The sequence below is a fragment of the Lotus japonicus genome, chromosome 1, assembly GCF_012489685.1.
Source record: "Lotus japonicus ecotype B-129 chromosome 1, LjGifu_v1.2".
Classification (NCBI taxonomy): Eukaryota; Viridiplantae; Streptophyta; class Magnoliopsida; order Fabales; family Fabaceae; genus Lotus; species Lotus japonicus.
Window position 1 is genome coordinate 30550067 of NC_080041.1, and position 24646 is coordinate 30574712.

The 24646-nt window shown below is 37.6% G+C and overlaps 4 protein-coding genes across 7 annotated transcripts; 3 read left to right on the forward strand and 1 right to left on the reverse strand.

Annotated features, from left to right (window-relative positions):
* The first annotated feature begins 820 nt into the window (after positions 1 to 820).
* On the forward strand, positions 821 to 7224 carry LOC130734370 (probable methyltransferase PMT10). The gene is made up of 9 exons (XM_057586740.1): positions 821 to 1540; positions 2504 to 2653; positions 2732 to 3002; positions 3297 to 3407; positions 4070 to 4229; positions 4797 to 5054; positions 5157 to 5279; positions 6577 to 6654; positions 6739 to 7224. The coding sequence occupies exons 1-9, from the start codon at positions 947 to 949 to the stop codon at positions 6944 to 6946; spliced, it is 1953 nt and encodes a 650-aa protein (XP_057442723.1). The 5' UTR covers positions 821 to 946; the 3' UTR covers positions 6947 to 7224.
* A 1368-nt stretch (positions 7225 to 8592) lies between these two features.
* On the forward strand, positions 8593 to 17217 carry LOC130734371 (PHD finger protein EHD3). The gene is made up of 5 exons (XM_057586741.1): positions 8593 to 8733; positions 9096 to 9846; positions 11580 to 11912; positions 13719 to 13808; positions 15969 to 17217. Exons 2-5 carry the CDS (start codon positions 9208 to 9210, stop codon positions 16854 to 16856), a joined length of 1950 nt encoding a protein of 649 aa, XP_057442724.1. The 5' UTR covers positions 8593 to 8733; positions 9096 to 9207; the 3' UTR covers positions 16857 to 17217.
* Positions 17218 to 18494: 1277 nt separating this feature from the next.
* On the forward strand, positions 18495 to 19101 carry LOC130732321 (uncharacterized protein At4g04775-like). The gene is made up of 3 exons (XM_057584394.1): positions 18495 to 18668; positions 18752 to 18970; positions 19087 to 19101. The coding sequence occupies exons 1-3, from the start codon at positions 18495 to 18497 to the stop codon at positions 19099 to 19101; spliced, it is 408 nt and encodes a 135-aa protein (XP_057440377.1).
* Positions 19102 to 19326: 225 nt separating this feature from the next.
* On the reverse strand, positions 19327 to 20021 carry LOC130731782 (uncharacterized). 4 transcript variants are annotated; one of them, XM_057584006.1, is made up of 3 exons: positions 19713 to 20021; positions 19549 to 19626; positions 19327 to 19463 (listed from the first exon to the last, which is right to left on the reverse strand). In XM_057584006.1, the coding sequence occupies exons 1-3, from the start codon at positions 20019 to 20021 to the stop codon at positions 19461 to 19463; spliced, it is 390 nt and encodes a 129-aa protein (XP_057439989.1). In that variant the 3' UTR covers positions 19327 to 19460. The 4 variants fall into 4 exon arrangements, with proteins under 4 accessions (XP_057439989.1, XP_057439988.1, XP_057439987.1 ...); XM_057584005.1 differs by having other exon boundaries at positions 19549 to 19629; XM_057584004.1 differs by lacking the exon at positions 19327 to 19463 and having other exon boundaries at positions 19507 to 19626.
* Positions 20022 to 24646: the final 4625 nt, after the last annotated feature.

Here is a 24646-nt window from a genome sequence, read left to right on the forward strand (position 1 = left end):
GTAAAAATATCCAAACATAAATCACATTATAACCCACCCATATTTACTTTTTTTGAACTTTGCCCACCCACATTTACTCAAACTTGTTTTATTACATCAAAAAGATAAATTGCACCTTCAAAAAATTGATCCCTTGACCTGGACCTCCCCCACGAGCCCATATGTACCCGAACCTTGTTTTGCCAACCCATTATTCACTAAATTCTTCTTTTTCCAACTGAAATCCAACACAACACGACTTTTTTTTTCTGAATAATGCGAAAAATAAATTTAATTTGAAAAAGGGAGTGAAAAAAAATTATTTAGCTGTCTGGGGTAGTTTTGGACTTGGACTTTATGGCATTCGGGAGATTCCTTGCGAATGGTAATATGACAAATGAGAATCCAGTTGCTTTTTCAGTGTTCAGAAGTGAGCTGACAGGGAATATTAGCCATTCACAATAAATATTGCGAATGCTAATAGTACGAAAATAAATCTCAAAGCTTTTCTGACGTGCATGTGGGAATAGGACAACCAGATTGTTTTTTGTCCTATACCCATTCGCAAGATTTCTTGTGAATGACTACTGTTCATGTCATTCAACACTGAAAAAGCAACCAGATTCTTTTTTGTCTTATACCCATTCACGAGATTCCTTGTGAATGTCTGAAAGTCCAACACTACCTGTCCAAAACTACCGCAAACAGCTAAATAAATTTTTTTCCACTCCCTTTTTAAATTAAATTTATTTTTCGCACCATTCAGAAAAAAAAAAAAAAAAACCACACAACACGACACACCCTAACTAACCCAACATTACACATTAACACCAGTAAAGTACATTAACGTGATCGATCAAACACAACATTCTTGTAATTTCTTCTTCTCTCATTCTCGTAGTATCATTTCTGTTTCTGGCTTAATCAATTCCTTCTTCTCTCACCGGCGGCGCCGTCGTCGGAAATCATGAGGTTTCTGCCTACACCATGCTCCATAGATGTTCTGAAAGCCTCTTCCTCTGTCAAAATCACCGCCCTCACACTCTTCTCCCTCACCCTCCTCCTCTTCCTCTTCACCCGTTTCTCCCCCACCACCAACTCCCCCCTCACCTTCTTCCTCCCCTCGGAGCAACAACCACCACTTCCTCCGCCTCCGCCGCCGCCGAGGGTCAAGGTCTTCCGCCTGCCTCCCCTGCCGCCGGTGGAGCGGATGGGGCTGGTTGACGAAAACGGCGTCATGACGGACAATTTCACCGTCGGAGACTCCGATCTCGGCTCTGTCGTGGACCTGCTGAGCTGGAAGAACGAGTCGCGAGGGGTTGTTGAGGAGGAGGGTGCGGCGGCGAAGGTGGTGGTGGAGAAGTTCAAGGTCTGCGATTCGGGAATGGTGGATTATGTGCCTTGTTTGGACAATGCGGAAGCGGTGGCGAGGTTGAATGGGAGCGAGAGAGGGGAGAAGTACGAGCGGCACTGCCCTGAGGAAGGGAAGGGTTTGAATTGCCTGTTGCCGAGGCCACTAGGGTACCGTGTGCCTATCCTTTGGCCTCAGAGCAGAGATGAGGTACTTTTTGGGTTCGGACTCTGTGTGTAAGTTTCATCAATGCTTGCAAATTGAATGGTTTCTTTATGAGTCAAGCAGCATTACACTTTAGCTCATCAGAGATGGAAACTTTTACTTTGATTGTTGAAATATCAATTTACTCTAAAAATTCGGATCAACTTAATCTCCGAAGAGATGAAAATGTGTTTAATTTGAGTGTGTGTTTGGATAAGTGTTAGATTCTACTAAAATTGCGTATGGTGAACATGAGTTAAAATGACGTGATTTATGTTTGAACTTTGAATACCTTTATGAAAAAAGCGGTTTTTGTTGGTAATGTTATGATATTCAGTTGTAAAATCTCAGAATTGATTATGTTTAATGCACAAGCAATGTAGGGTGCTCTGCAATATAATGTAAAAGCTACTTTTTGCTAAGCATGCATTGCATGAATGGCCATTGACCGAGCAGGACTTGTCATTTATGTCAACACATTCTAGGGTTCTAGATTGTAATCTGTATGTTTTATGTTTTATTTAATGGAAAGTGCATGGCTTGTTGATGATGGTCTCATGTCCTGTGTGTTAGATACTTTATGCTCTATGAGAAGCTAAGTGAGCTAAAGATAAACTACAATTCTGAGAATGTAGTTGCAGGTGACAGAAATTTAACAGCTAGAGGCACAAAAGATGGTTGACATGGACACTGGATATAATTTTTTTTTACACAGAAATCGAAGCAATGCCATTTTAGGAAAGTCTAGAAATGAAATTTCTTCATCTTGAGTCTTAAGCATTTCGTGTCATATTTTAATTAGACACTAGTTGCAGAATCTGATTGTGCCAAGTAGCTGAATTTTGATTTTAACAAACTGATTAAATTTTAGTTATCATGTATATGTCTTGACATAAGTTGTGTAATTTTACACTTCTCACTTGGTTCAGATTTGGAAGAAAAGGTTGGCTGACTTATATACCATGACAGGTTTGGTTCAGTAATGTACCACATACACGTCTGGTTGAAGATAAAGGTGGCCAAAATTGGATATCAATAAAGAATGATAAGTTTGTTTTTCCTGGTGGTGGCACACAATTTATACATGGTGCAGATAAATACCTGGATCAAATTTCAGCGGTTAGTCTCTTGTTCATATTCATTCTGATATTTGTTGTTGCTAAGACACTGAGAGCACTTTTGGAAATGAATGTGCAGATGGTTCCAGACATTGCATTTGGTTCCAACACCAGAGTTGCTTTAGACATTGGATGTGGAGTGGCAAGTTTTGGCGCATTCTTGATGCAACGTAATGTCACTACTCTTTCAATAGCGCCGAAAGATGTTCACGAAAATCAGATTCAGTTTGCTCTTGAGCGTGGTGTGCCTGCACTTGCAGCAGTATTTGCTACACACCGTTTGTTGTTCCCAAGCCATGCATTTGACATGATACATTGTTCAAGATGCAGAATTAATTGGACTCGTGATGGTACTTCATCTCTCAGTTTAAGCCTTTCTCCCTCATTTCAAACAATTGCAAGGGAATATTTTTTAACTGTCTAAAGGGAAGGGTATTTTTTAATTACTGGATCCATTCATGATTGTCTAGCTCAGTGAGTTGTTGTGCTATATGAGATGACAATGTTTCATTTTTAAGTTTGAAACTTTCTTAAGATTTCTTCATTTTTTGACACAATAAAATTGAATTAAGTACAATCACAATTATGCCTATGGAATTTAGTTTATTGCACTGACATCTTGTTTCCATATGGCTTTGATGAAGATGGAATTTTACTTCTTGAGGCCAACAGGCTCCTAAGGGCAGGTCGCTACTTTGTCTGGGCAGCGCAGCCAGTGTACAAACATGAAGAGAGCCTTCAAGAACAATGGAAAGGTAGCTCATAATTTGTATGATACCTGAAACACTAGTAATAAATGTAAATTTCTACAATTTTTAAGCTTTTCCAGTAGGAATAAAGAATTTGCTTCCCACCCGCACCCTTTGATTACATAATTTTAGTAGTTAGTACATATCTTACAATGGGTTGATACTTCATTGCTAAGGTCTATTATGTGCTTATGGCAGACCTGTAGTTAAGAGGGCTTACCTAGGAGGGAAAACAGGATAACAGGGGATAATGCTCCAACTAATTGAGTGTAACCAAATGCAACTAGAAGGGGAATGAGTTAGTGGCATTACTCAGCAATTAGAAGAGGTTTATATGGAGCAGGTTGAGAAGGGAAAGAAACAGTAAAATGCAGGACTTCTAATGAGTGGGGATAGAATAGGATCTCTTGAATACGCTGTCCATCACTGTTATTCTTTTTTGAACCTGTCACTAGAGGGATTGGAGCCGTTGAATAAAACATCCTTTCTCATTTCCTGCAATTATGTTCTTTATTTTCTTTCTGCCCTGAACCAGTTCTGGCATTTTGTCCCTTCATTCCCTTTTTGTGATTTTACTCTGACATCATATTCTTTGGTATCAAATCACCTTGGTCTTGATCTAGTGAGATATTAAGCTCTATTTGATCTTCAGATTTATTACTCAACAGAAATGGAGAACCTGACATCTCGACTTTGTTGGGAACTTGTACGGAAAGAGGGTTACATTGCTATATGGAGGAAACCTTTGAATAACAGCTGCTACCTTAGTCGTGACATTCCCGTGCATCCTCCATTATGTGAGTCCAATGATGATCCAGATGATGTTTGGTATGACCCAAATAAATTGTTCAATTAACCAATATTACACATCTTTCATTTGTGGTCTTCATGATTGCTTAACTGGAATGCAATGGCTTATAAGAGTCAAAGATATTATAGATTGATTGTCATCACGAAAAAGTTTCCTGAAATTCTTGTTAAGAAATTGATGTTGTTTTGGCCTTCTATGTGGAAGCATAATAATTTGGCTTGTCAATTAAAATCTTATGTATAGCTGATGCATGCCTGCATTTCATCACTAATGGATGCTTTTTCTTGCTTCTAAGTTTTTCATTCTAATTTTATACAAGGCTAACATTCTATATTTTTTTTTTATATAAAAAATCCCGGTAATTTAATATTTTAAGAAAATGCATTAAGATGCCTCTGCCTAGAAAGAATCTACACTGCAAGATCAAGAACCTTCTTGAAGAATCAATAACCAATTTGTAGACATGCTGCACACTTGAATGTTCTGCAACATCTCGAGTAATTAACTAGAGTAACCTTGTGTGTTTAAAATTATGTTAAGCAGACAATTATCAGAATTTATGATAACCATGATGCATTTTGCAGGTATGTCGGGCTTAAGGCATGCATCACTCAGTTACCTAGTGATGGATATGGAGTAAATGTTACCACGTGGCCGTCACGCCTTCATCAACCACCAGACAGGCTTCAAAGCATTAAACAGGATGCCATTATATCTAGAGTTGAGCTCTTCAGGGCCGAATCAAAATATTGGAATGAAATAATAGATAGTTATGTTCGGGCTTACCGCTGGAAGGAGTACAACCTGAGAAATGTAATGGACATGAGGGCAGGATTTGGAGGGTATGCGAGCATGCTATTACTTGCTTTCTTTTTGCTATTTTGATTCCATTGCCAGATACACTTGTGTGTATTATGAGGTAACTTTCATTTTTATAACGACAGGTTTGCTGCAGCGCTGCATGATCTCCAGATTGACTGTTGGGTTATGAATGTTGTTCCTGTTAGTGGATTCAATACCTTGCCTGTTCTATATGACCGTGGGTTGATAGGAGTTATGCATGATTGGTAAGAGAGATTTGCTTATGTTTTAACTGTGTTTTGTTTTTCGCCTTTTAATTCTGGCCAGGGCTTGCTGTTTACCGGCTGCTACATTTTCCGGCCAGTAAAATTCCACACCCATGCCAATATGTATCTTTAATCCTACATAAATTTACTTATTTTAAGTTACATATAACCATCTCATGTTTACCTCCTTCTTCCTAACTATATATGACTAAAAAAGTTAACAGGTTCTGGAATTAATAACATATAGTAACTGTTATCTGCAAACACTAGTATACATGCTATATGCTTCTTCATGATTGATTTTCAGTTTATCAAGTTAATATAATTAATGTTGAACTGATACGTGAATATGAATTTCAGTTTTACCTATGTGGGTTGAGACTTGAGAGAGTACATTCTAAGAAGCAATATACTAATTAATAGCACCACTTGCCTCAGTGGCAGTGCTTCCTTGGAGGCATTTGGGGATAAAAAGCATATCTTGGCAAAATGAGACTGTACATGTTTGCACTTTGCAGTAGTTAATTTAGCCACAGTTTGGATTAGTCCCTAGCTTATTAGAGCTTTTTCACTAAGATAAGTATTTACTTATAACTTAAGATTTTACAAGTTTATAGGCATATATAAATTAGTTAGATGAGGGAGCTTCTAAAAAGTTTAGGTACATAAGTTGATTTTAACTTATGCAGTAAGCTATTATATAGAAGACTCAATAATTATTAGATTTTTTCTTTTCCCTTTTTATAAGTGCTGTTGAGGTAAATAAGTTGATTTTGACTTATGTGGTATGCTTTTAGTTAAGAGATTGAGGGCTTGTTTGTTTCCTGTTTTCAAAACAGTTTTCAGTTTTTAAAAACTGAAAACCTGTTTGGTATGACCTGTTTTTAAAAACTGTTTATGAAAACAGTTCTCATTTTCAGTTTTTAAAACTAAAAAACCAAAACAACTAAAAGATGTTTTCAGTTTCTGTTTTTAGTTTTCAGATATCAGTTTTCTAAATGTTGGAAAACATGTCATTCAACCTGTTTTCTTCTTCTGAAAACTGTTTCTAAAAATTGTTTCTGAAAACTGTTCTAAAAATTGAAAAATAAAACTGCAATCAAATAGGCCCTGAATGATTCTTAGTTTTTTTTCTTTTCTTTTTGTCTATCTGCTTGTTAAGAATTTTATCCAGATTGGCTCATTTTTTACTCTTCAGAAACTAGATGCCAAGTATTTCATGTTTCTTTTCTCCCCCTAGTTCTTGACCAGAAATATGGAATGTATACTGGTGCTTGAATTTTTTTGACCTTGACAGGTGTGAGCCATTCGATACATATCCAAGAACATATGATCTTCTGCATGCAGCAGGTCTCTTTTCTGTTGAGAAAAAGAGGTAATGTGTCATAATTCTTTACTTATTTCTCTACAGGCACCTGCTATTATTGGTGTTTGACAAATCATTAAATAATTGTTTTAGGCAAAGATGTAATATCTCAACCATCATGCTTGAGATGGATCGGATGCTAAGACCAGGCGCAGGGCGTGTGTATATTCGTGACGCCATACATGTTATTAGTGAACTTGAAGAAATTTCAAGTGCAATGGGATGGGTGTGTACCAAGGATGATGTAGGAGAGGGTTCCTATGCAAGCTGGAAGATATTAAGGTGTGATAAACGCCTCTGAATGCCTCAGTTTTATCAGTAACCAAGAACCTCATGCAACTGGAACATGCAAATATGACTACAAACTAACCCTTGCCATTCATCTTCAAAAGCAAGTTCTGTACTTCATTGCAATTTTGAATCCCTACTAATGGGATTTCTTGTAAAATTTTGTATATTTTTATTTTATTTGTCTTATAATCAATCCCTACAGTGTTATGAGATGTGCTTAAATGGCAATTTTGTCTGTTATACTCGTTTGATGTAAGCTTAGGTTAATAATTGTGAAAGCTGGCCAAATGCTGGAAATTTGATATTTATTTTGACAATAATCTTGGCATCTTGTAATATGTTCTGATCATAAAAGTCATGATGAAAACAATTTCCTAGAGCTCATCTCAAATGGGACCATACAAGTCAATACCAACTCAATTAAAAGGCGAAGTTCATCATTGTACTCTTAGCGGGTTTGAGTATGAAAAAGCCCACTGCTGCATTATAATTTATCCTCGCACTTTAGAGGAGTTAATTTTATTTTTGTCTACTAGAGGAGTTAAATATTAAATTATTAATATTTATGTATTTATCATTACATTGTAAGTTGTGACCACTTTTCCACATTTTGTCTAATAGTCCACATACCTAATAATCGGAATTACCTAGTATGGACTCTTAAAAAGGTTTTTTTTTGAAATCTTAAAAATGTTGGACCCTCATTTTTTACTTTTCTTTTTTAATAGGAAAGCTCCTCATTTTTTACTTGTTGCTATATTTAATGATTGAAATCCGTTAAAATTTCATTTTTTTTTAAGACAGGTGTCCTCTTTCGGAGGCAATTTTGTTTGAGCCGGAAACATCCACATCATGGTGAGACTAACTCTCTCAGCGATATTTTTTCAATCCACAAGACTTGAACCCGAGACATTTCTTAAGGGAAATTAAACATGTACCACTTGAACCAATCACCCGTTGATAATAATATCATTATATTTAGGGTCCAAAATTAATATTTTTATTTAATGTTAGTTAATTTTACAGCATAGTTTCATTGTGTTTATGGACTGATATCATTATTGTCATTGTGTTTCCCATTGACCTCGTCGCCCCCTCTCGTGTATTAGTGTTTCACTGCCAATGGAAGATAAAAGAGCCAAAGGAGAAGCATCAACATTGTAACTTCATACAATACTTCATCCTTGTGGTCGAACCCTCTTTTGCAATCGACTGTGCCACTTACTTCCGCTCTTTCAGCCTCTTCTGATGTTCTTCGACGATTGCTACACCCCTAGTAGCTCCCTCTACAGGTCTGCTAGGGCATTGTTAATTTTGGTACCATCCTCACACATTCTCCCACCACCTCCTAATTTTTCGTACATATATGTGCGAGGACTCAATACACACTATGCGTTTAAGATTGCAGAACACAAACTCTGCGTTCCGTATTTATGTTCGCTACAGATTGTAAAAAGTGGGTGATGATAGAATGTGTGAGGATAATACCAAAATTAATCTAATTTTTCAATAATCACCAAATTAGGACCCTAAATAATGGGCTCTTTGATCTCTTTCCTAAAAAATTATTATTGAAGAAAAAAGAAAAGAAATGACCGGCTAAACAAAACAAAGAAAGACAGTTGAATTTCAAAACTTCACTTAAAAACACACAAGGATAAGTAAGAGTCAGGACAAAACACACTGGAGATATAGGAGCTACTACTTCGTCTTCTGCTACTGCACAAAACAGCGAAACCACTTCACCAACCTCAGATTCCTTCGCATCACCACCACCGTGCCCCAATCTCCATAACTGTAAGCCATTCTTCTCTTCCTTTTCACCACACTTCAATCTTCTCGCTCCAATTCATTGTCGTTTCTTGCAAATTGACCCTCTCAGATAGTTCAAGAAAGGGGGAAAATTGACAGAAAAAAAATTGCATTTTTAGGGTTCTTGGATTTCTTTTTTCTGCACATTTGGAAAAATTTGAGCCTCGTTGATGTTGGTTCAATTGGGTTTTCTATTTCTAAGATTTCTGAACTGAAAGTTGCAATTTTTTTTTTTGGGGGTTGTTTTGTTGGTTTCTCTGGTTATTGAATGTACTGAGTGGAATGAGGGTTTGTTTGTGGGTGTTTGAGCTTGTAGTGTATTGATAGATTTGCTGTTGTGTTTTCAGTGGTTTTGTTCTGTAATGGTTGTGAGCAGCAAATCTTGAGAGATTTTGGATCTGTTGGCTGTGAAACCCTAGATTTCTGCTGTGAGTGTTTGAAAAGTAAGGTTCTTTTTTGATGGAAGCTGAGGATGGAACTAGCAATGCTCATAATGCTGTATGCGCTGAGGATCCGTGTTTGAATCCCGGGGCTGTAAATAATGGGGTGACAATGGAAGGTGAGGATGGTGTTGCTGAAGGTGAAGAAGTTCAGGCCTGGAAGAATGAAGCTGTGAATAATGGGGTGGCTATTGGAGGTGGGGATGATGTTGCTGAAGGTGGAAAAATTCAGGGATTGAAGAATGAATCTGTAAATAATGAGGTGACAATGGAAGATGCGGATGGTGTTGCTGAAGGTGAAGAGGTTCGGTGCTTGGAGGAGGGAACTGTAGGTAACGGGGTGGCTATTGGAAGTGGGGATGATGTTGCTGAAGGTGGAAAAACTCAGGGCTTGAAGAATGAATCTGTGAATAATGGGGTGGCAATTGCTGATGGAAATGGAGTTGCTGAAGGTGAAGAGGTTCGGTGCTTGAAGGAGGGAACTGTAGATAACGGGATGGCCGTTGCAGATAGATTTGGTTCTTCTGAAAGGGACTCTGGTGGAGTTGAATGTTTACGAACTTATAAGAGGCGGAAGCGTGGAAAGTCAAGTTCAGAAATTAAAGTGCAGGAAGGAAGCGGAGAAGATGCAGAAACCATAAATCAGTTGTCAGGCCAGGTATGCTCTACTCCTTTTGCAGCATGTGTGGCTGTGATGGTTCTCTACCGTCACTTGTCAATTTTCCTAAGAGATGTTCTATGTTATGGATAACATTTATATTTGTTGACATTTGTAGAATAGTTAGCGGTGCAAGATGCTAGAGTTTAACATTTTGTAGAATTGTTAATGTTGCAAGCTGCTAGAGGTTTATGTAGGCACACATGAAACCTGGGAAAGTAATCAATAAGCTTGTATTCTAATATGCATGCCTACCTACAGCTCGTAGATACTGAATAATTTGCAAAAGTGCTGATATAAAGTGGATGCTTGTTTTATATGGATTGTGGTTGTACTTGTAATTATTTATAGTTGTCTTATTCATACAGAGGAAAAGTTTTGACTGTTTATCAATATTATCCTTCAGAGTTCATTTATGTCTGTTTTTACTCCTTAGATATCTTTAGATGGTTGGAGTGGAGTGGTTGGTTCCTTTAGCTGGTTACTAAATCCTAAAAGATCTGTTCTGACCTTGGATATCAGCTCTCTTGGTTTTGGTTTCATACGATAGCTTCTAAATTTGTTGTAGTAAGTTTTGTTGAAGATTTATTAAGCTGAATGATACATGGAAAGAAACATAAAGCAAAATGGCAGTGTTAATTTAGCAACCAACTAAAACGGGACTTTACCACCTTCTCTACCATAGATGGTATCCAAACTTCCTCTGATGATTTCATTCAAAATCCTATCTTGTCTTGTTTTACTACTTATCTATTGTAACATTCTCATCTCTATAACACCATGCTTTCTGTTGACCTTTTGCCACTCAACATTTAGTCCCATACAATATTACAGGTCTTATAATCTGCAGTGAAGTTTTCCTTTAAACTTCAGTTCTATTTTTTCTTATCACAATTACACTAGAAGCATTTGTCCATTTTGTTGATCCAGCTTGAATCCTATAGTTGCCATCTCTCTCTATTTTCCTATCATTTTGTATTATTGATCCAAGATATGTAAAGCATGCGACTTGTGGTATGGTATCTTCTGCAGTTTTCACCTCTGAGTTAGAATTTGTTTGCCTCTTGCTAAACTTGTATGTCATACATTCTGCTTAAACGTAAGCCAATTGCTTCCAAGACATGCCTCCACAACTCTAACCTTCAATTTTGCAATGTTGTTGTAAAAGAATAAAAAAAATGCTGTTAATGTTTTTGTTGTGGTGCTACGTGCTCTTAATTTGTAAATGATTTGCAGATGTGGAGTTACTTGTATGTAATCTGAATGTAATAACTAAGCATAAAGCTTGTAAGATAACCTGACGAACCCCACAATGGGCAGCATTTGATCCAGATTTTTTTAACTTTAGCTTAGTGCCAATTAAATTTGTGAATTTAAGGGCAAAAAATATGAGAACATCCACACATGGTGGAATCTGGAACATTAGCTTTTCTAATACTGTGCTTAAGAGAATATGGTGGTTCTTCATCTATGCCTTTTGAGTTAAATTTTGTTATGTGCAAACTGGAGTTAAGTTGCTACGTAGAGCAGTAGACTTAATAATGGTCCAGACGCTAGGGAAAGAATGTATTTATATGTAGTAGTCTTGGATCGTGCATTGATTTCTCCTAAAAGTAGTTGCATCACTGCAGTTACGGTTGGTCCTACAGCTAGAACTACTTATATCCTACTCATATGACTTGTCCTTAATAATTTTCTTTTTCCATTTAACGGTCCATCTTATTCTTCTGCAGAAAGCTTTTAAAATTGTCGAAGATGGTCAACAATGCTCTTCACAATTTGAGTTGTCGTCTCACAGGTTACAGAGTAAAGCTAATGGGCATGCAAATGTCATGTGCAATGGATTTTCTAGTGAATCAGATGGTCGTGGTGTGACTGAGAGGTGTCAGCATGTATTCCGTAATATCTTAGCCTCTGAAAAGTTCAGTTCGTTATCTAAAGTTCTACTTGAAAACTTCCAAGGAATGAAACCTGAAAGTGTATTTGACTTTAGTGTCATCAACTCAAGGATGAAAGAACAAGCTTATGATCAATCGCCTACACTTTTCTTGTTAGATATTCAACAGGTAATTTTTAATATCCTCTCCTATAATTGAACATATTTAACACGGCTATATGAATTTGCTTAAGAAAGATTTTAAAATGAAATATTGAATATGTGGTTTACCTGAGTGTCATGATGTAGGTGTGGTATATAACTGATGGTTATGCATTCTTTGTTTGGCTGTCTCTTTTCCTTTATTTTCTTTTCTTTCTATTGGGCGAAAATCTTGCTCTTAATTTCAGATATGTAATTCATGACAATTTAATCAACAATTATGAATGTTTTCTGCGTCCGTTGTTTAGGTTTCATTGATTTTTGTCTTCTTCAAAATCAAATAGTTCTTTATTTTTTATTTGGATCACATACTGGGTGGGCTGATACACATTATTTCACAAATTGTTCTTGAAAACATTATACAGTCATTTTTTATAAACATTTTGCATGCTCAAATATTGTTTCATGACATCATTCACAACGTAAGCAGAAGGTATCTTTTAACCATGTGAAAACCTTTAATGAGATTATTAGATAGAAAATGAAAGCTTATGTCTAGATCCAATTAACTGAAGTTTGAAGCATCTTATAAATATTTTTTAAGAATTTAGTTGCACTTATATGCTAGCACAAATCCGATGAAAAATTACACATACGACCAACTTCCTCATCTAAATTGGAAATGATGAGATGAGAGAATGATGGGCAACATTTGAATGTAGAAAATCATTTCAGAAGAATATTAGGATTTTTTTTATTTTTAAACTTTAAGTGATTGCTGTAATGTGGATGAAACATATAGTACAAACTACAAACTAGCAGGTTGATCCAAATTTTATAGTCAAACCAATGAAAATAAAGCAAAGAATAAAAGACTTGCTTGTGAGGAGTATGTTGGGAGGTTCTATGCTCCATTTTCTGTTGTTCAGTTTCAATAAATTAGTTCTTTTCTATTAATTCATTCTAGGAATTTCCCATTTCTCTTTCTTAGGTCCTCAACATGTAATGATGATGGATGAAAATGCTTTGAAAATGTTTTAAAAACCAAATTGTGTTGAGAAAGACATTTTTCCTCCATTTAAAAAAGAATGAGGATTTTAATTGCAGAACCAAGTTGAATATTCAGTCACTTGCTGTAGGAAATGATAATATATTAAAAATTTGAAAACTTGAGGAAGCCTAAATAAGTCATACTGCTGGATCTAACCAATTCCTGTGAACTGATTTGATATTTTGCCACCGCATAAGTTTTTATTCACACTTCTCTCATACTTACACCAAGTGAGAGAAAGGAACAAAAGAGAAAGAATGAGAGATATGGTAGATGATGTCATAGAAAAATAAGAGAGAGATAGGTAGAGTGGAAGTGAGATGGAAGAAAAAGATGACTGTGAATGGATCAAAACTCCTTGCCACCGGTCAGGATAGTCTTTTCTATTGGGTTCCTACGGTCCTGGATTGCTTTTGTCCTTGCTGTTAAATTGAGCCTTGGAAGTACTTTGCTGACAATGCTTTGTCATGTTTGGTAAATTGTTTTGTGACAATGTTTTCTTAAGTTTGATTTTTTATTATTTTGTGCATCTTATGTGTAACTGTGTATTTCTCTCTACAATTTCTCCCACATCGTTTGTTATTTACATAAACTGCTAATTTGAACTAGTCAAGTTCTCATGTCTTGCTTCTAGTAGAAATCAAATCTGGTTCCCAATTGCTTATTGTATTGTTTTAGGGTAATTCTTAGAGTGTCCATGTTAATTTCTTGCATCTGTGCAGATCACACAAGAATATAATTTTTTTGTCCCTATCTTACACAATGCCTTGTTGATATTTTTAGGTCTGGATGAAGCTTCAAAATACTGGAAATGAGATTGTTGCCATTGCTAAGAGCCTCTCAAACATGTCAAAAACTTCATACTATGAGCAGGTAAAGAAAGCCCTTATAACCAATGTTGTTAAATTGCGTTATACCTGTCAGTTTCATGCTTGCTTCCGATCTAGTGCACACCGTGGATAGCAATCAAGTGGGATCAAATTAGGAATTTAGGATTGCTAGGAAACTTGAAAACTTGGTGGGATGGGTGATTTGAAGCGAGCAAGTGCCTGTAATGGTGATGATGAGTTGAGCTGGGTTAACTGCGACTACAATGTTTGGACCTGATCTCTTTCTCTTATCTCTCTCCTCTCTCACTCGATCGAAGTTATCCAACTCTCAAAATATATACCTCACTTATACCATCTTGTCTCTGGCTCTCACTGTTTGACAGTCTCTGTTCTTTGTCACTGGTTGTCCAAGTCTGAAGTCTTGAACTGCCTTCCATCAAGTAGTTTTGTCATATAAAAAAAGAATAAAAAATTATTAAAAATAATAATACAAAAAATAAGATATGCGAAGAAATTAGCCCACTTCGCACATATTTTATAGCCTCCCCGATAAGAAAACTTATAATACCAGTTACCAACTGCATTTGGAATTCCATCAATTACTTGTCTATCAAAATAAGAATTTAGTTTCTCTAATTTTCTTACAGAGGCAATAAGAAATATTTCATAAAATCCATCTATATAACCGCGATTATATGACAATTTCGTACCTTTGTGTTAAGATCCCACATTGACTAGAGGTATGACCAAATAAGTGTTTATAAAAGGTAGAAAACTCTCACCCCTAAGCTGGCTTCTGGGTTAGAGTTTGGCCTCCCAAATTCTAATATGATATTAGAGCCTATCCTGGATCAGTTTATTGAAGACCACCGTACATGAGCCACCCACAGATGTTTGGTCCTGCAAATTCCACGCTCTAGATGTCCAGCCCTGGACGTGAGGGGGTGTGTTAAGGTCCCACATTGACTAGATATATGGCCAAAATAGTCCTTATAAAGGGTAGTGATATCCTTACCTCGAAGCTAGCTTTTGGTGTAGAGTTAGGCCTAACCCAAATTCTAAGACTCTGCATATGCTAGTTTTAGGAAAACTATTTCTTTTATATGATATCATAAATGACAGTTTTTATATTGCAAGATACTGCATGTATCAAAGATTCATGCATAAGTAAACCCTGATATTTTTTTCAAAGAGAATATTATGTTTAAATTAATAAATTTTGCAAAAACACATAAAATAAAATGAACAAGCAAACCCTTGAGAGTCTTCTCTAGTAGCATCAAGTATCTTTGGGGACTACTTGATGCAGGGTTCAAATTCCACGGACTTCAAACTTTTGCTTTCTCTCCCTAAAGAAAAGGAAGCAAAGTATCAACCCTTTTTTCCCTTGAAGCATATGCCATCAACTATATGTGAGACACACAATGATGATTATTAATCAGCTCTGACCAAAATTGATTCTTTCCTTTTGCTGAGCTTTGTTTCAGCTATATTTTATATTAGAGAATTAGCTATCTCTAACACTTGGCTTTGTTGCATTGTTCAGCATGAGCATAGGTCTGAATTTCTTAGAACTTAGTTCATGAAGAATGGGGCTGGGATAAGTTTATCCCTTACGAGTCCTGTGTGTGGCCCACTAAACATGACTTGGCGAGGTCTTATGTGAAGTGCACCTTATATATAATTCTATCTTTATAATTTTATGTTGTTTAAGAATTCAAAAAAAATCCCTATGTATCAGGAAATGTATTTTTTCCTGCTGTAAAAACATCATTTTAGTGCATGTTTGGAAATTCTTCTACGATTGATTCTAAAGTCAATCAATTTCGGGGAGTAACATCTGTGTGTAGTTTATAGGTGCCTGAATTGATTATGAGGATAAGTAAGCTGATCCAAACATGATATTATTATAATTAATACATATATTTGAGAAGTGTAGTTAATTTTTCCTCAAGCATCTGATAATTTGCTGGAATAAGGCAAACAAGTTACGTGTTTGATTTTTTAAGCCTTTCTATGTGTCAACGTATCTTTCTATGTTTTACATGCTTTCACTATCAATGATGAACAAGATCTGTTTACACTGGAAAAGCTCTGCTCTTTTATCTTGTTGGATCAGTTTCTAATGCACTTTATCTGATATTGGATTTTGCTTTATATTTAATGATCTGTTCTTGAAAATTGTTTTCATCTTGTCAAACAGTTCAGTAATTGGGAATCCAACTCTCACATGAAACAAGAGCAGACAGAAGAATGTGCTACATATAAAATATGCACTTGCAGGCATTGTGGGGAAAAAGCAGATGGGACAGACTGTTTGGTTTGTGATTCATGTGAGGAGATGTACCATGTGTCATGTATCGAGCCTGCTGTGAAAGAAATACCCCACAAAAGCTGGTTTTGTGCCCACTGTACGGCTAGTGGAATTGGATCTCCTCATGAGGACTGTGTGGTGTGTGAAAGGTTGAATGTCCCAAAGACCCTGAACAACATTGTTGGTGAGGAAAGCTTCCATGCAAATGAGGAAACATTGAATGAATTGGAAGAGAATTCAAATTGTAGTTATGATGGGATTCAAGTTTCCAAAGGTGGAACAAACTCATCTCACTGCAAAATTTGTGGGCAGGAGGTGGATGGTGAAAAAATAAAAATATGTGGTCACTCTTTTTGCTCCAGTAAATACTACCATGTAAGGTGTTTGTCAGGCAAGCAGATTAAGTCATATGGTCGCTGTTGGTACTGCCCTTCTTGTTTATGCCAAGTTTGCTTCGCAGATCGAGATGATGATAAGATTGTTCTGTGCGATGGCTGTGATCATGCATACCATATCTATTGCATGGAACCTCCACAAAATTCTATTCCAAGAGGGAAATGGTTCTGTAGAAGCTGTGATGCAGGGATCCAAGCTATTCGTGAGGCAAGAAAGGCATATGAGACTAACAATTCGAGATCTGATGAAAATGTTTCAAAGCTAAATGATGATAAGAAATGGAACAATAAACAAGGAAAAGAATTGGATAAAGTTGGAGGAATGGACATGCTTTTAACTGCTGCCAATACTCTGAAATTTGAGGAGGGTCATACAGATTAACTCACAGAGAACATAAAATTTCTAGAGGGAATGTGTTAACTGCTAATGCCTAATATTTCACATTTCCTGCATTTGTTTTGGATGACTGATTTTGTTAGGTTGTAAAACTGGTAGAAATTTTCTGACTTTTTGGATACGTGACACTGGAAAGACAGGGATTATAGAGGCCAAAGAGAGAAAAGCATCACCAGCCACTTTCAGGGATTATTTTTCTGACTTTTTGTAATTGATGTGATTGATATGCAACTCAATTAGCTGCTTTGCTTGTTCCATACAGAGTATAATACTTGGATTGTCATGTTTTGAGCCAATATTTCTGTAGTTTTTGTATATTCAATTTCCGTTTAGTTGATAGTCAAAAGGTGTGTTTTTCCTCCATTTAGAATTCAATGTACAAATCTTGTTCTGCATTCCTTTGGCACAAAGATACATTTTGTACAAATCCTTCGCTATGGTAGTTTCTTTTGTGGATGTTTAAAAAGTGGTGGTTTTTTTTGCGAATTTTAAAAAGTGCTGGATAGGGTTGTGTGATGATGATCAGTTTAACTCAGAAATTTTATAGTGGTTTGTTGGTGCTGAAGGGAGGTTCCTCAGCGATTGACTCACCCAGCTTCCGTCATAGTTCTCTTTACTTCCAGTAATTCACTTACCTTTGTTTCTCCTGTCAACCAATCTTTTATGCAGAAATAATGTATTATGTATGTGTATTATGTCCCTGATAAGATGTTGATCATTTGTAGAGTTCAATAAAACAAAAACAAAAAAAAAAAACTTGAGCCTCTTAAAGCTGTTTGTTTTGTCAAGGTTTGTCTTTTATATATTTATTTTTTCATTATCTTTGAAGTACTCATATTTAATAAGTGAAGTGGTAAGAGCTTTGATGACATATGAGTGAAGTGGTAAGAGCTTGATGACATATGAGTTGAGTGTGGGAAGTCCAGGGATCAAATTCTGGATGTTGTAATTTATCTTTCCGATGTACAAAAAATAAATTGGAACAAATTCTCTTTCTATGCTTTTACAATCTACAATCTAAATAAATTAAAAGGCACTTTTGAATACATGTGTTTTATTTAAGGCTTAAATAAGTTTTTCGTCCCTAACCTTTCCATAATACCTGGTTTTCGTCCCTCGCCGGAGCAAAGGTGGGGTTTAGTCCCTAACCTTTGCCAAAATATTTGGTTTTCGTCCCTCCGGAGCTCTAGGTCAACGCCGGAGCTCCGGTGGCCCATGTGGCAATGCCACATGGGATTAATGAGGCCACGTGTTGTTATTATTATTATTATTATTATTATTATTATTTTTTTAAAAAGGAAAATAAACTGATTAATCCTTAACTCTGAAATTAAAAACCCTAATTAACCAAGGTAAAAACCCCAAACTAATCCCTCACCTAAATTAAAAGACCCTTTCAACGTTAAAAGGTAAAATCAAGCAATTCATCTTCATCCCTCTTTTTTTCTCATCTTCATCGCAGTTGCAGAGGTGAAGAACATTTAGGGTTTCTGGTCAGTTCAGCTTCATCGCTGTCTGATTCAAATCCTTGTTCTTCTACCCGATTTCGTTTTGCCTTCCCCGCTGGTTGTTGTCGTGTTCCTCATCCTTCGTTCGCGAATCTCCAGATCTCTTCCCGTCAGAATGTCTCAAATGTCAAGGGAATCTCGTTCTAGTGCTAGATCTTCTTCAAGCTTTGCTGTTCGATGGAGAATGATTCGTAATGGGAAGTGTTTCTGTGGAGACAGGGTAGTTTTCCTCACTTCCCACATTGGTATTAACCCAAATAGGGATTTCTCGAGATGTCGACATTTCTTGGTAAGTAACAAAGTTGTTGAACATACTTGCTGGGTTTAATTCCCTCACTTCCCACACTGACATGGTCCTTGCTTAATTTTAAGAAACCAAATGACTGTGGGTTCTTTCTTTGGGATGATGAGGCTGGCTTAGAAGCTTATGAAAGACAAAATTTGTTGAAACTCGTGAAGATATCTAATGAATTGGCTGATATGAAGAGGATTTTGGAGGATACAAAGAGGGAATTGGAGGAAACCAAGAACAAGCTGGTTGATTCGAACAGAAAATTGGAGGATAGAAAGAATTTGACAATTTTGACTTGTGTACTGTTATGTGTACAGTGCCCTGCCGTTTGTCTTTACTGTTATATCTTTGTAGGCTAGTAGATTAGCCTTGTTTGGCTATTATGTTTTTTGTTCTATTCTTTTCTTGTTGGCAGTGCCCTGCCGTTTGATTTTAGACTAGCTAGCTTTTTTCTTTGTCTTTTTGTTACCTGATTGTAATAACTCTTTATCCATTTATATATTATTCTCTTCTTTCGAAAAAAAATGGTCCATCCACATTAAACCACGAGCATGTGCCAGGAAAGGGATAAATATCTATTACAAAACAACATTCAAAATGAAGATTCCCTTGAAACAACCAAAAAGTTTTTGTCCTCTCCTTGACTTATTGTCCTTGTCCCTCTGTAGTGTTTGGAACCTCTCCCTCTGCAGTTGCTGGAACTTGAGACCCCTCCACTGGATCTGCCATCTCTCCATTTCCATGAACTTCCATCACAACCTCAGCTTGCTCCACTGGATCTGCAGAACCTTACTGTTGAATAGAAAACTATGGTCAGTATAAATCAAGATTTGTGCTAATTAATTAATTTCATTATGCAGATCTGTACAAAACTTACTGGAGGGGTTGGAGCTGTTGTTGGTGCCTGGTTTCCAGCTTGCTCCTGTGCTGGTTCTTGAGGATCTGTCACATTACCCTGCTATTGAACAGAGAATTATGGTTAGTATAAATACAGATTAGGCTATTTAATTTCATAAATTAGCCTGTGTGCTTAGTGCTTACTGGAGGAATTGGATCTGTTGTGGGCTGAGTGCTGACTTGGTTTGGGCAAGTTTTAACATTATGGCTTGTGCCACCACACCTTCCACATCTATGTACAGGCACAGGTCTGGCTCCCTCCTCAGGATCATCCTCGTGTGGTTCCCTCCTCCTCAGCTTTTTGGGCCTTCCAGCCTTCCTCTTGTATACTGGAGGCAGAATTGGAGCATCTGGAGTGTAGGGCCACATTCTTTTGCCATTGATTGGGCTGATGGCATGGTCATAGGTTGCTTTGTATGCATCCCTTCTGATGGCATGGCCATAGGTTGCCATTGATTAGTCCCTCTCATGATTATATAGATTTGGTTTTAGTCCCTCTCATGATTATCTACATTTGGTTTTAGTCTCTCTCATCAGGGCCGGTCCCGACATTTTGGAGGCCCTGGGCAAATAATAAAAATAGACCCCTAACAATATTTTTTTAAAGAACATTATCTATTTAAATTGTAAATATCATCAACAACTTAAAAAATGTGACTAACATAAACAAAACGTCATATCCACTTATCTAGTGAATTAGGTAGAAGATCTCAAGGAAACCTTCACGTTCCAATGCTAATTAAGCTGTTAAATATGACCAACAAATATCAAGTTACTTGTATCTGCAATTTTCTCTAATTAATTGTGAACGCATTCAATAGAGAAGTATAGAACTGGTCTTAAATGCAACTACTTTTTTTTTTGGGAAAGCTTAAGATTTTTTTTTCTGAATAATGTAAAAAAAATATTTATTTAGCAAAAAGGGGTGCGAAAAAAAATTATTTAGCAAAGTGGGGTAGCTTTTGGAGAAAAGGCCACGGGCGCGGTGCCCCAGTCAAAAAACTGTGGCCAGAAGTCTGAAAAGGCAACGGTTCCCTCTTAGTGTGGTTGAACCCAGATCTCATAAAAAGCTACAGTTTCTAAACTGTTGCCTAAAGATTTTAGGCAACAGTTAAGAAACCGTAGCCTTTGGAAATTTTTTTTTTGGACCCCCTCTTATTGGAGGCCCTGGGCTGTGGGCCTGCTTGCACAGGCCCAGGGCCGACCCTGTCTCTCATAAAAAAAAACAAGGCCAAAAAACAACAAGTTAGAAGCTTACCTTTTGCTGATCTGATATAAATATCCATCTGCTCAATCCACCAATGTCTGCTAGAAGGAGTTCAAGAAACCATTTCCAGCTCTCTTTGCACTCAGATTCCACAACTGCAAAGGCTAGTGGAAAGTATTGATCGTTGGGGTCTCTTCCAACAGCACATAGCAATATACCTCCAAACTGGGTCTTTAGGTGGCAGCCATCAAGTCCAATAAAAGGCCTGCATCCAGCCACAAAAACTTTTTTGCAACCTTCTAAACACATGTAGTATCTATTGCACCTGAATAGACCTCCTTCAGCAGTAGGAGGTAGTAGATTGATTTTGTAAGAGTTCCTTGCTGATGCTCTCTTCAGTTCAGCACTAAACCTGAATAGTAGGCTGTATTGGCTTGCAGCATCACCCTCAATCATAACCAATGCTTTCTGTCTCCCCCTCCATGCCCTCCATGTTGGGATCCCAGTACTGTAATGGATCCTCATTTCATCAACAACTTCACCCATATTCAGTTTCTTTGTATATGAACACTTATCCTTGAGCTTCTTTGCAATGAAGTCAGAGGTTGCACTCTTGTTGTTAAACACCCTAGCACAAGTGTGCTCTCCCTGCAATGTCTTGATGCTGAAAGTATGCTTACCACCAACCTTGGAGCATAGGATCAAGAAGCCACACTTTTTCCTGCAAATTGCTCTCACTCTTATATCATCATTTTTCACAACTCTAAGTTCCCTCCCATTATACACTGAATGGTCTTTCAGAGCCTCCTTGAATTGCTTAAGAGAGGTGAACTCCATCCCAATCCTAAACTTGAAAGATTCTTTCATGTCTTCTTCATGAAACTGTATGTTATTCTTAGCCTTCTTCTTTCTCTTCCTTTTCCTTTTCTCTGCTTGACCGTCAGACTCATCACCCTCTGAAAAACTATGCAATTCCTCAGTGTCCCAACCATCATCCATTTGATGATCAATATGAGAACCAGACTGATCACCTCCTTCTACCACTTTCTCTGTCTGTGGAATCTCTTCTCCCTCAACTCCCTGCTGCCCTTCTTCTGGATTCTCTTCTTCTACTCCATAATTTTGTCCAGTAGCCATATTCCTCAGTTGCTCATTTAACTGAGCCTAAGCCTCCCCAACTGTAGGGTTTTGAAACCAATCATTCATATCTCTAGCCCTCTCTTCCTCACTGTCTGAGAATAGAATATCATCAGTGTTACAACCTGATGACTCATCAGTGAAGCTCAACTCACCATTCTCAAAGATAGCTCTGGACCTCCTCCTAACCTGTTCTTCCTCAGCACTTGACTCATCACTAGACAGAATGAGCATCTCAGGGAGTCCTTTCTGCCTCTTGGAAGCACCACCTCTAGCAATGACTCTACTTGACTTCCTAACAGGTTGTGTAGCAGGAGTTTTTGTGGAAGTCACCTTTTGTGATACAGGAGGTGGCTGAGTAGCAGAATCAGGTTGGGATGGGCCAGCTTTGTCCTCAAGTGGTATTTTTGGGGCTTCACATTGTTTGTTCTTTGGTTTAGATGGTTTTTGTGGGGCATCTTTGGGTTGAGAGATGGTTTTTGGTGGGATGAGATTCTTGGAGGGAGGAATGAAGGGTTTAGTTTTAGGAGGGTTTGTTGGGGCATTTTTGGTGGGGGGAGCTTTGATGAACCAGTTTTGGGTAGAGGTTCAGGAGGGTTTGATGGGCCAGTTTTGGTGTTGGGGGGGAGCTTTGATGAACCAGTTTTGGGTTGAGGTTCAGGAGGGTTTGATGAGCCAGTTTTGGTGTTGGAGGGGGGGGGGGGCTTGATAATCCAATTTTGGTGTGGGGGGCCTTTGCTGGAGCAACTTTGGTGTGGGGGGCCTTTGCTGGAGCAACTTTGGTTTGGCTAGGCTCAGCTGGGCTAGGATTCTTGAATGAGGGATTGATGAGTTTTGGCCTGAATGTGACTCTCAAAGGCAATTCCTCTTCATCATGCTCTACAAACACCTCCACCCGTTCCTTCCTTTTCTCAGCTAAAGTACCAAGCTCCATTGCTTGCGAATCATTGAATATGGGTCTAAGCTTCTTTAGTTGAACATCCTCTGCTTTCCTCCACCACAACTTGAACTTCCCCACAGTGTACATCCTCATGCTCTTTCCTTTTCCCCCAGTGTATTCCAGTAGTGGCTTGTACACAAAAATCCCCTCATGATGGATAACAAGGCTAAAAGTCATCCTACACAACAATACAAGATGGGATTAGTTACCCATTCAAGGTAAACATCATTATTAGAGTACAAAATGTGTGCATTCATCAACAATTTATCAATACCAGTACAGATTACATACCCAACCCCAAGAATCAGAACCAACATTTCAGCCAAAACCCTAAACTTTTACCCATGTATAAATTTGTACAATAAACTCAAACAAAGCTAAAAATTGGAATAGCAAGGACCAATAAACTCAAACAAAGCTAAAAAAACCGAGAACAAACGTGTTAACCCGTCTTCCCCCTTTCACGAAATCACTTTATGGACGAACAGAGGTAAGGAACAACAGAAGAGAAAGCATAAACGAACTAACCTTGGCAATTCGTCTTGCACGCTCGACCTTCAACCTCGATCGAGACCTCTTGCACGCTACACGCTCTCAGTTCTTCGTTCTTCTTTTCTTCCCAGTTCTTCGTTTTCTTCTCTATTCTTCGACAATAACGATGCTCTGAGAGTGAGACTAAGAGTGTGAGTGTGAGTTACTAATTTAGATTGGGTTTGGAGAACTAATTAAAAGGGTCTTTTAATTTAGGTGAGAGATTAGTTTGGGGTTTTTAAATTGGTTAATTAGGGTTTTTAATTTCAGATTAATCAGTTTATTTTCCTTTTTTTATAAAAAATAATAATATTACCCAATGTGTTGCGACCTAGTGGGAGTTGATGTCGGTTGATTCGCAAGGGCCAGAGGGAGTGCAAACGCGTGCAAGAAGAGCTTATGTCAGGAGCCTTCAAGCGGGGATGCTTTTTGATTGCCCAGAAGAGGTGGCAATTCAAGGGATAGCACGACATATTGCAGAGTGCAGGAATTTCGTTTAATGGCTAGGTGTGAATAGGTGTTGGAAAATTGAGCGTTATCTGGTGCAGAGTGCTGGTTTTGATGGTTCTGTTTTGTTCTAGTAGGTTTTCTTCTGGGCACGTGATTGGTTGGTGGGTTAGGAGGTGACAATTTTGTTCTGGTTTCGTCATGTTTTGAAGGTGGAGGGCTTGTGATGGTTATTCTTGGTAAAGTTAATTTGAAGGTTGGTTTTGGAATGCAGTGAATAAAATCCTGTAGTGTTATTTTGAAGGATGAGGGATTGTTTTGTCCTGATAAATGGAGGGGCGGTACTTAGTATTTGTGAAGCAATTGCCATGGAGCTGTAATACTTAATTATGGAGCTTTGGTATTGAGGGGATTGCAGAATATTTTGATACTTAATTATTTGTTTGATGTGTGTACAGGTGGTGGTTGAAGTTTGCTGGTTACTTTGGGCGCGTATTAATTTCATGTCACATGCAGGGAGTTTGCAGCTCTAGAACTTTTTGCTTTGTTTTGCAAAATTTGTAGTCAATGCATGGTAAAGATGCAGGGAGGTTGTTTGATAATCTTGATTGAGGTGTAGACGCTGTAGAGTGTGTATGAGGTTTATGTGACATGTATTGGGACTAAAGTTAATTTGTTATTAGCTTGCTTTGAGGTTGAGTACTCTTTTTCCTTACTAGGTTTTTTCTCAATGAGTTTTTCTTAGTAAGGTTTTAATGAGGCTCATTCTCTTAGGTAGGTTAGGCTAGGCTTTCCAAGGAGGTCTTGGTTGGAGTA

What these genes read in the sequence shown, in the direction of transcription:
- LOC130734370 (XM_057586740.1), top strand. Translation starts at nt 947, where the DNA reads ATGAGGTTTCTGCCTACACCATGCTCCATAGATGTTCTGAAAGCCTCT. An exon ending in ACCTGGATCAAATTTCAGCG is followed by an intron (nt 2,654 to 2,731) that starts GTTAGTCTCTTG and finishes ATGAATGTGCAG; the next exon opens with ATGGTTCCAGACATTGCATT. An exon ending in TTTTCTGTTGAGAAAAAGAG is followed by an intron (nt 6,655 to 6,738) that starts GTAATGTGTCAT and finishes TAATTGTTTTAG; the next exon opens with GCAAAGATGTAATATCTCAA.
- LOC130734371 (XM_057586741.1), top strand. Translation starts at nt 9,208, where the DNA reads ATGGAAGCTGAGGATGGAACTAGCAATGCTCATAATGCTGTATGCGCT. An exon ending in TAAATCAGTTGTCAGGCCAG is followed by an intron (nt 9,847 to 11,579) that starts GTATGCTCTACT and finishes ATTCTTCTGCAG; the next exon opens with AAAGCTTTTAAAATTGTCGA. An exon ending in TCTTGTTAGATATTCAACAG is followed by an intron (nt 11,913 to 13,718) that starts GTAATTTTTAAT and finishes TGATATTTTTAG; the next exon opens with GTCTGGATGAAGCTTCAAAA.
- LOC130732321 (XM_057584394.1), top strand. Translation starts at nt 18,495, where the DNA reads ATGTCTCAAATGTCAAGGGAATCTCGTTCTAGTGCTAGATCTTCTTCA. An exon ending in CGAGATGTCGACATTTCTTG is followed by an intron (nt 18,669 to 18,751) that starts GTAAGTAACAAA and finishes CTTAATTTTAAG; the next exon opens with AAACCAAATGACTGTGGGTT.
- LOC130731782 (XM_057584003.1), bottom strand. Translation starts at nt 20,021, where the DNA reads ATGGCAACCTATGGCCATGCCATCAGAAGGGATGCATACAAAGCAACC. An exon ending in CAACAGATCCAATTCCTCCA is followed by an intron (nt 19,630 to 19,712) that starts GTAAGCACTAAG and finishes TCTGTTCAATAG; the next exon opens with CAGGGTAATGTGACAGATCC.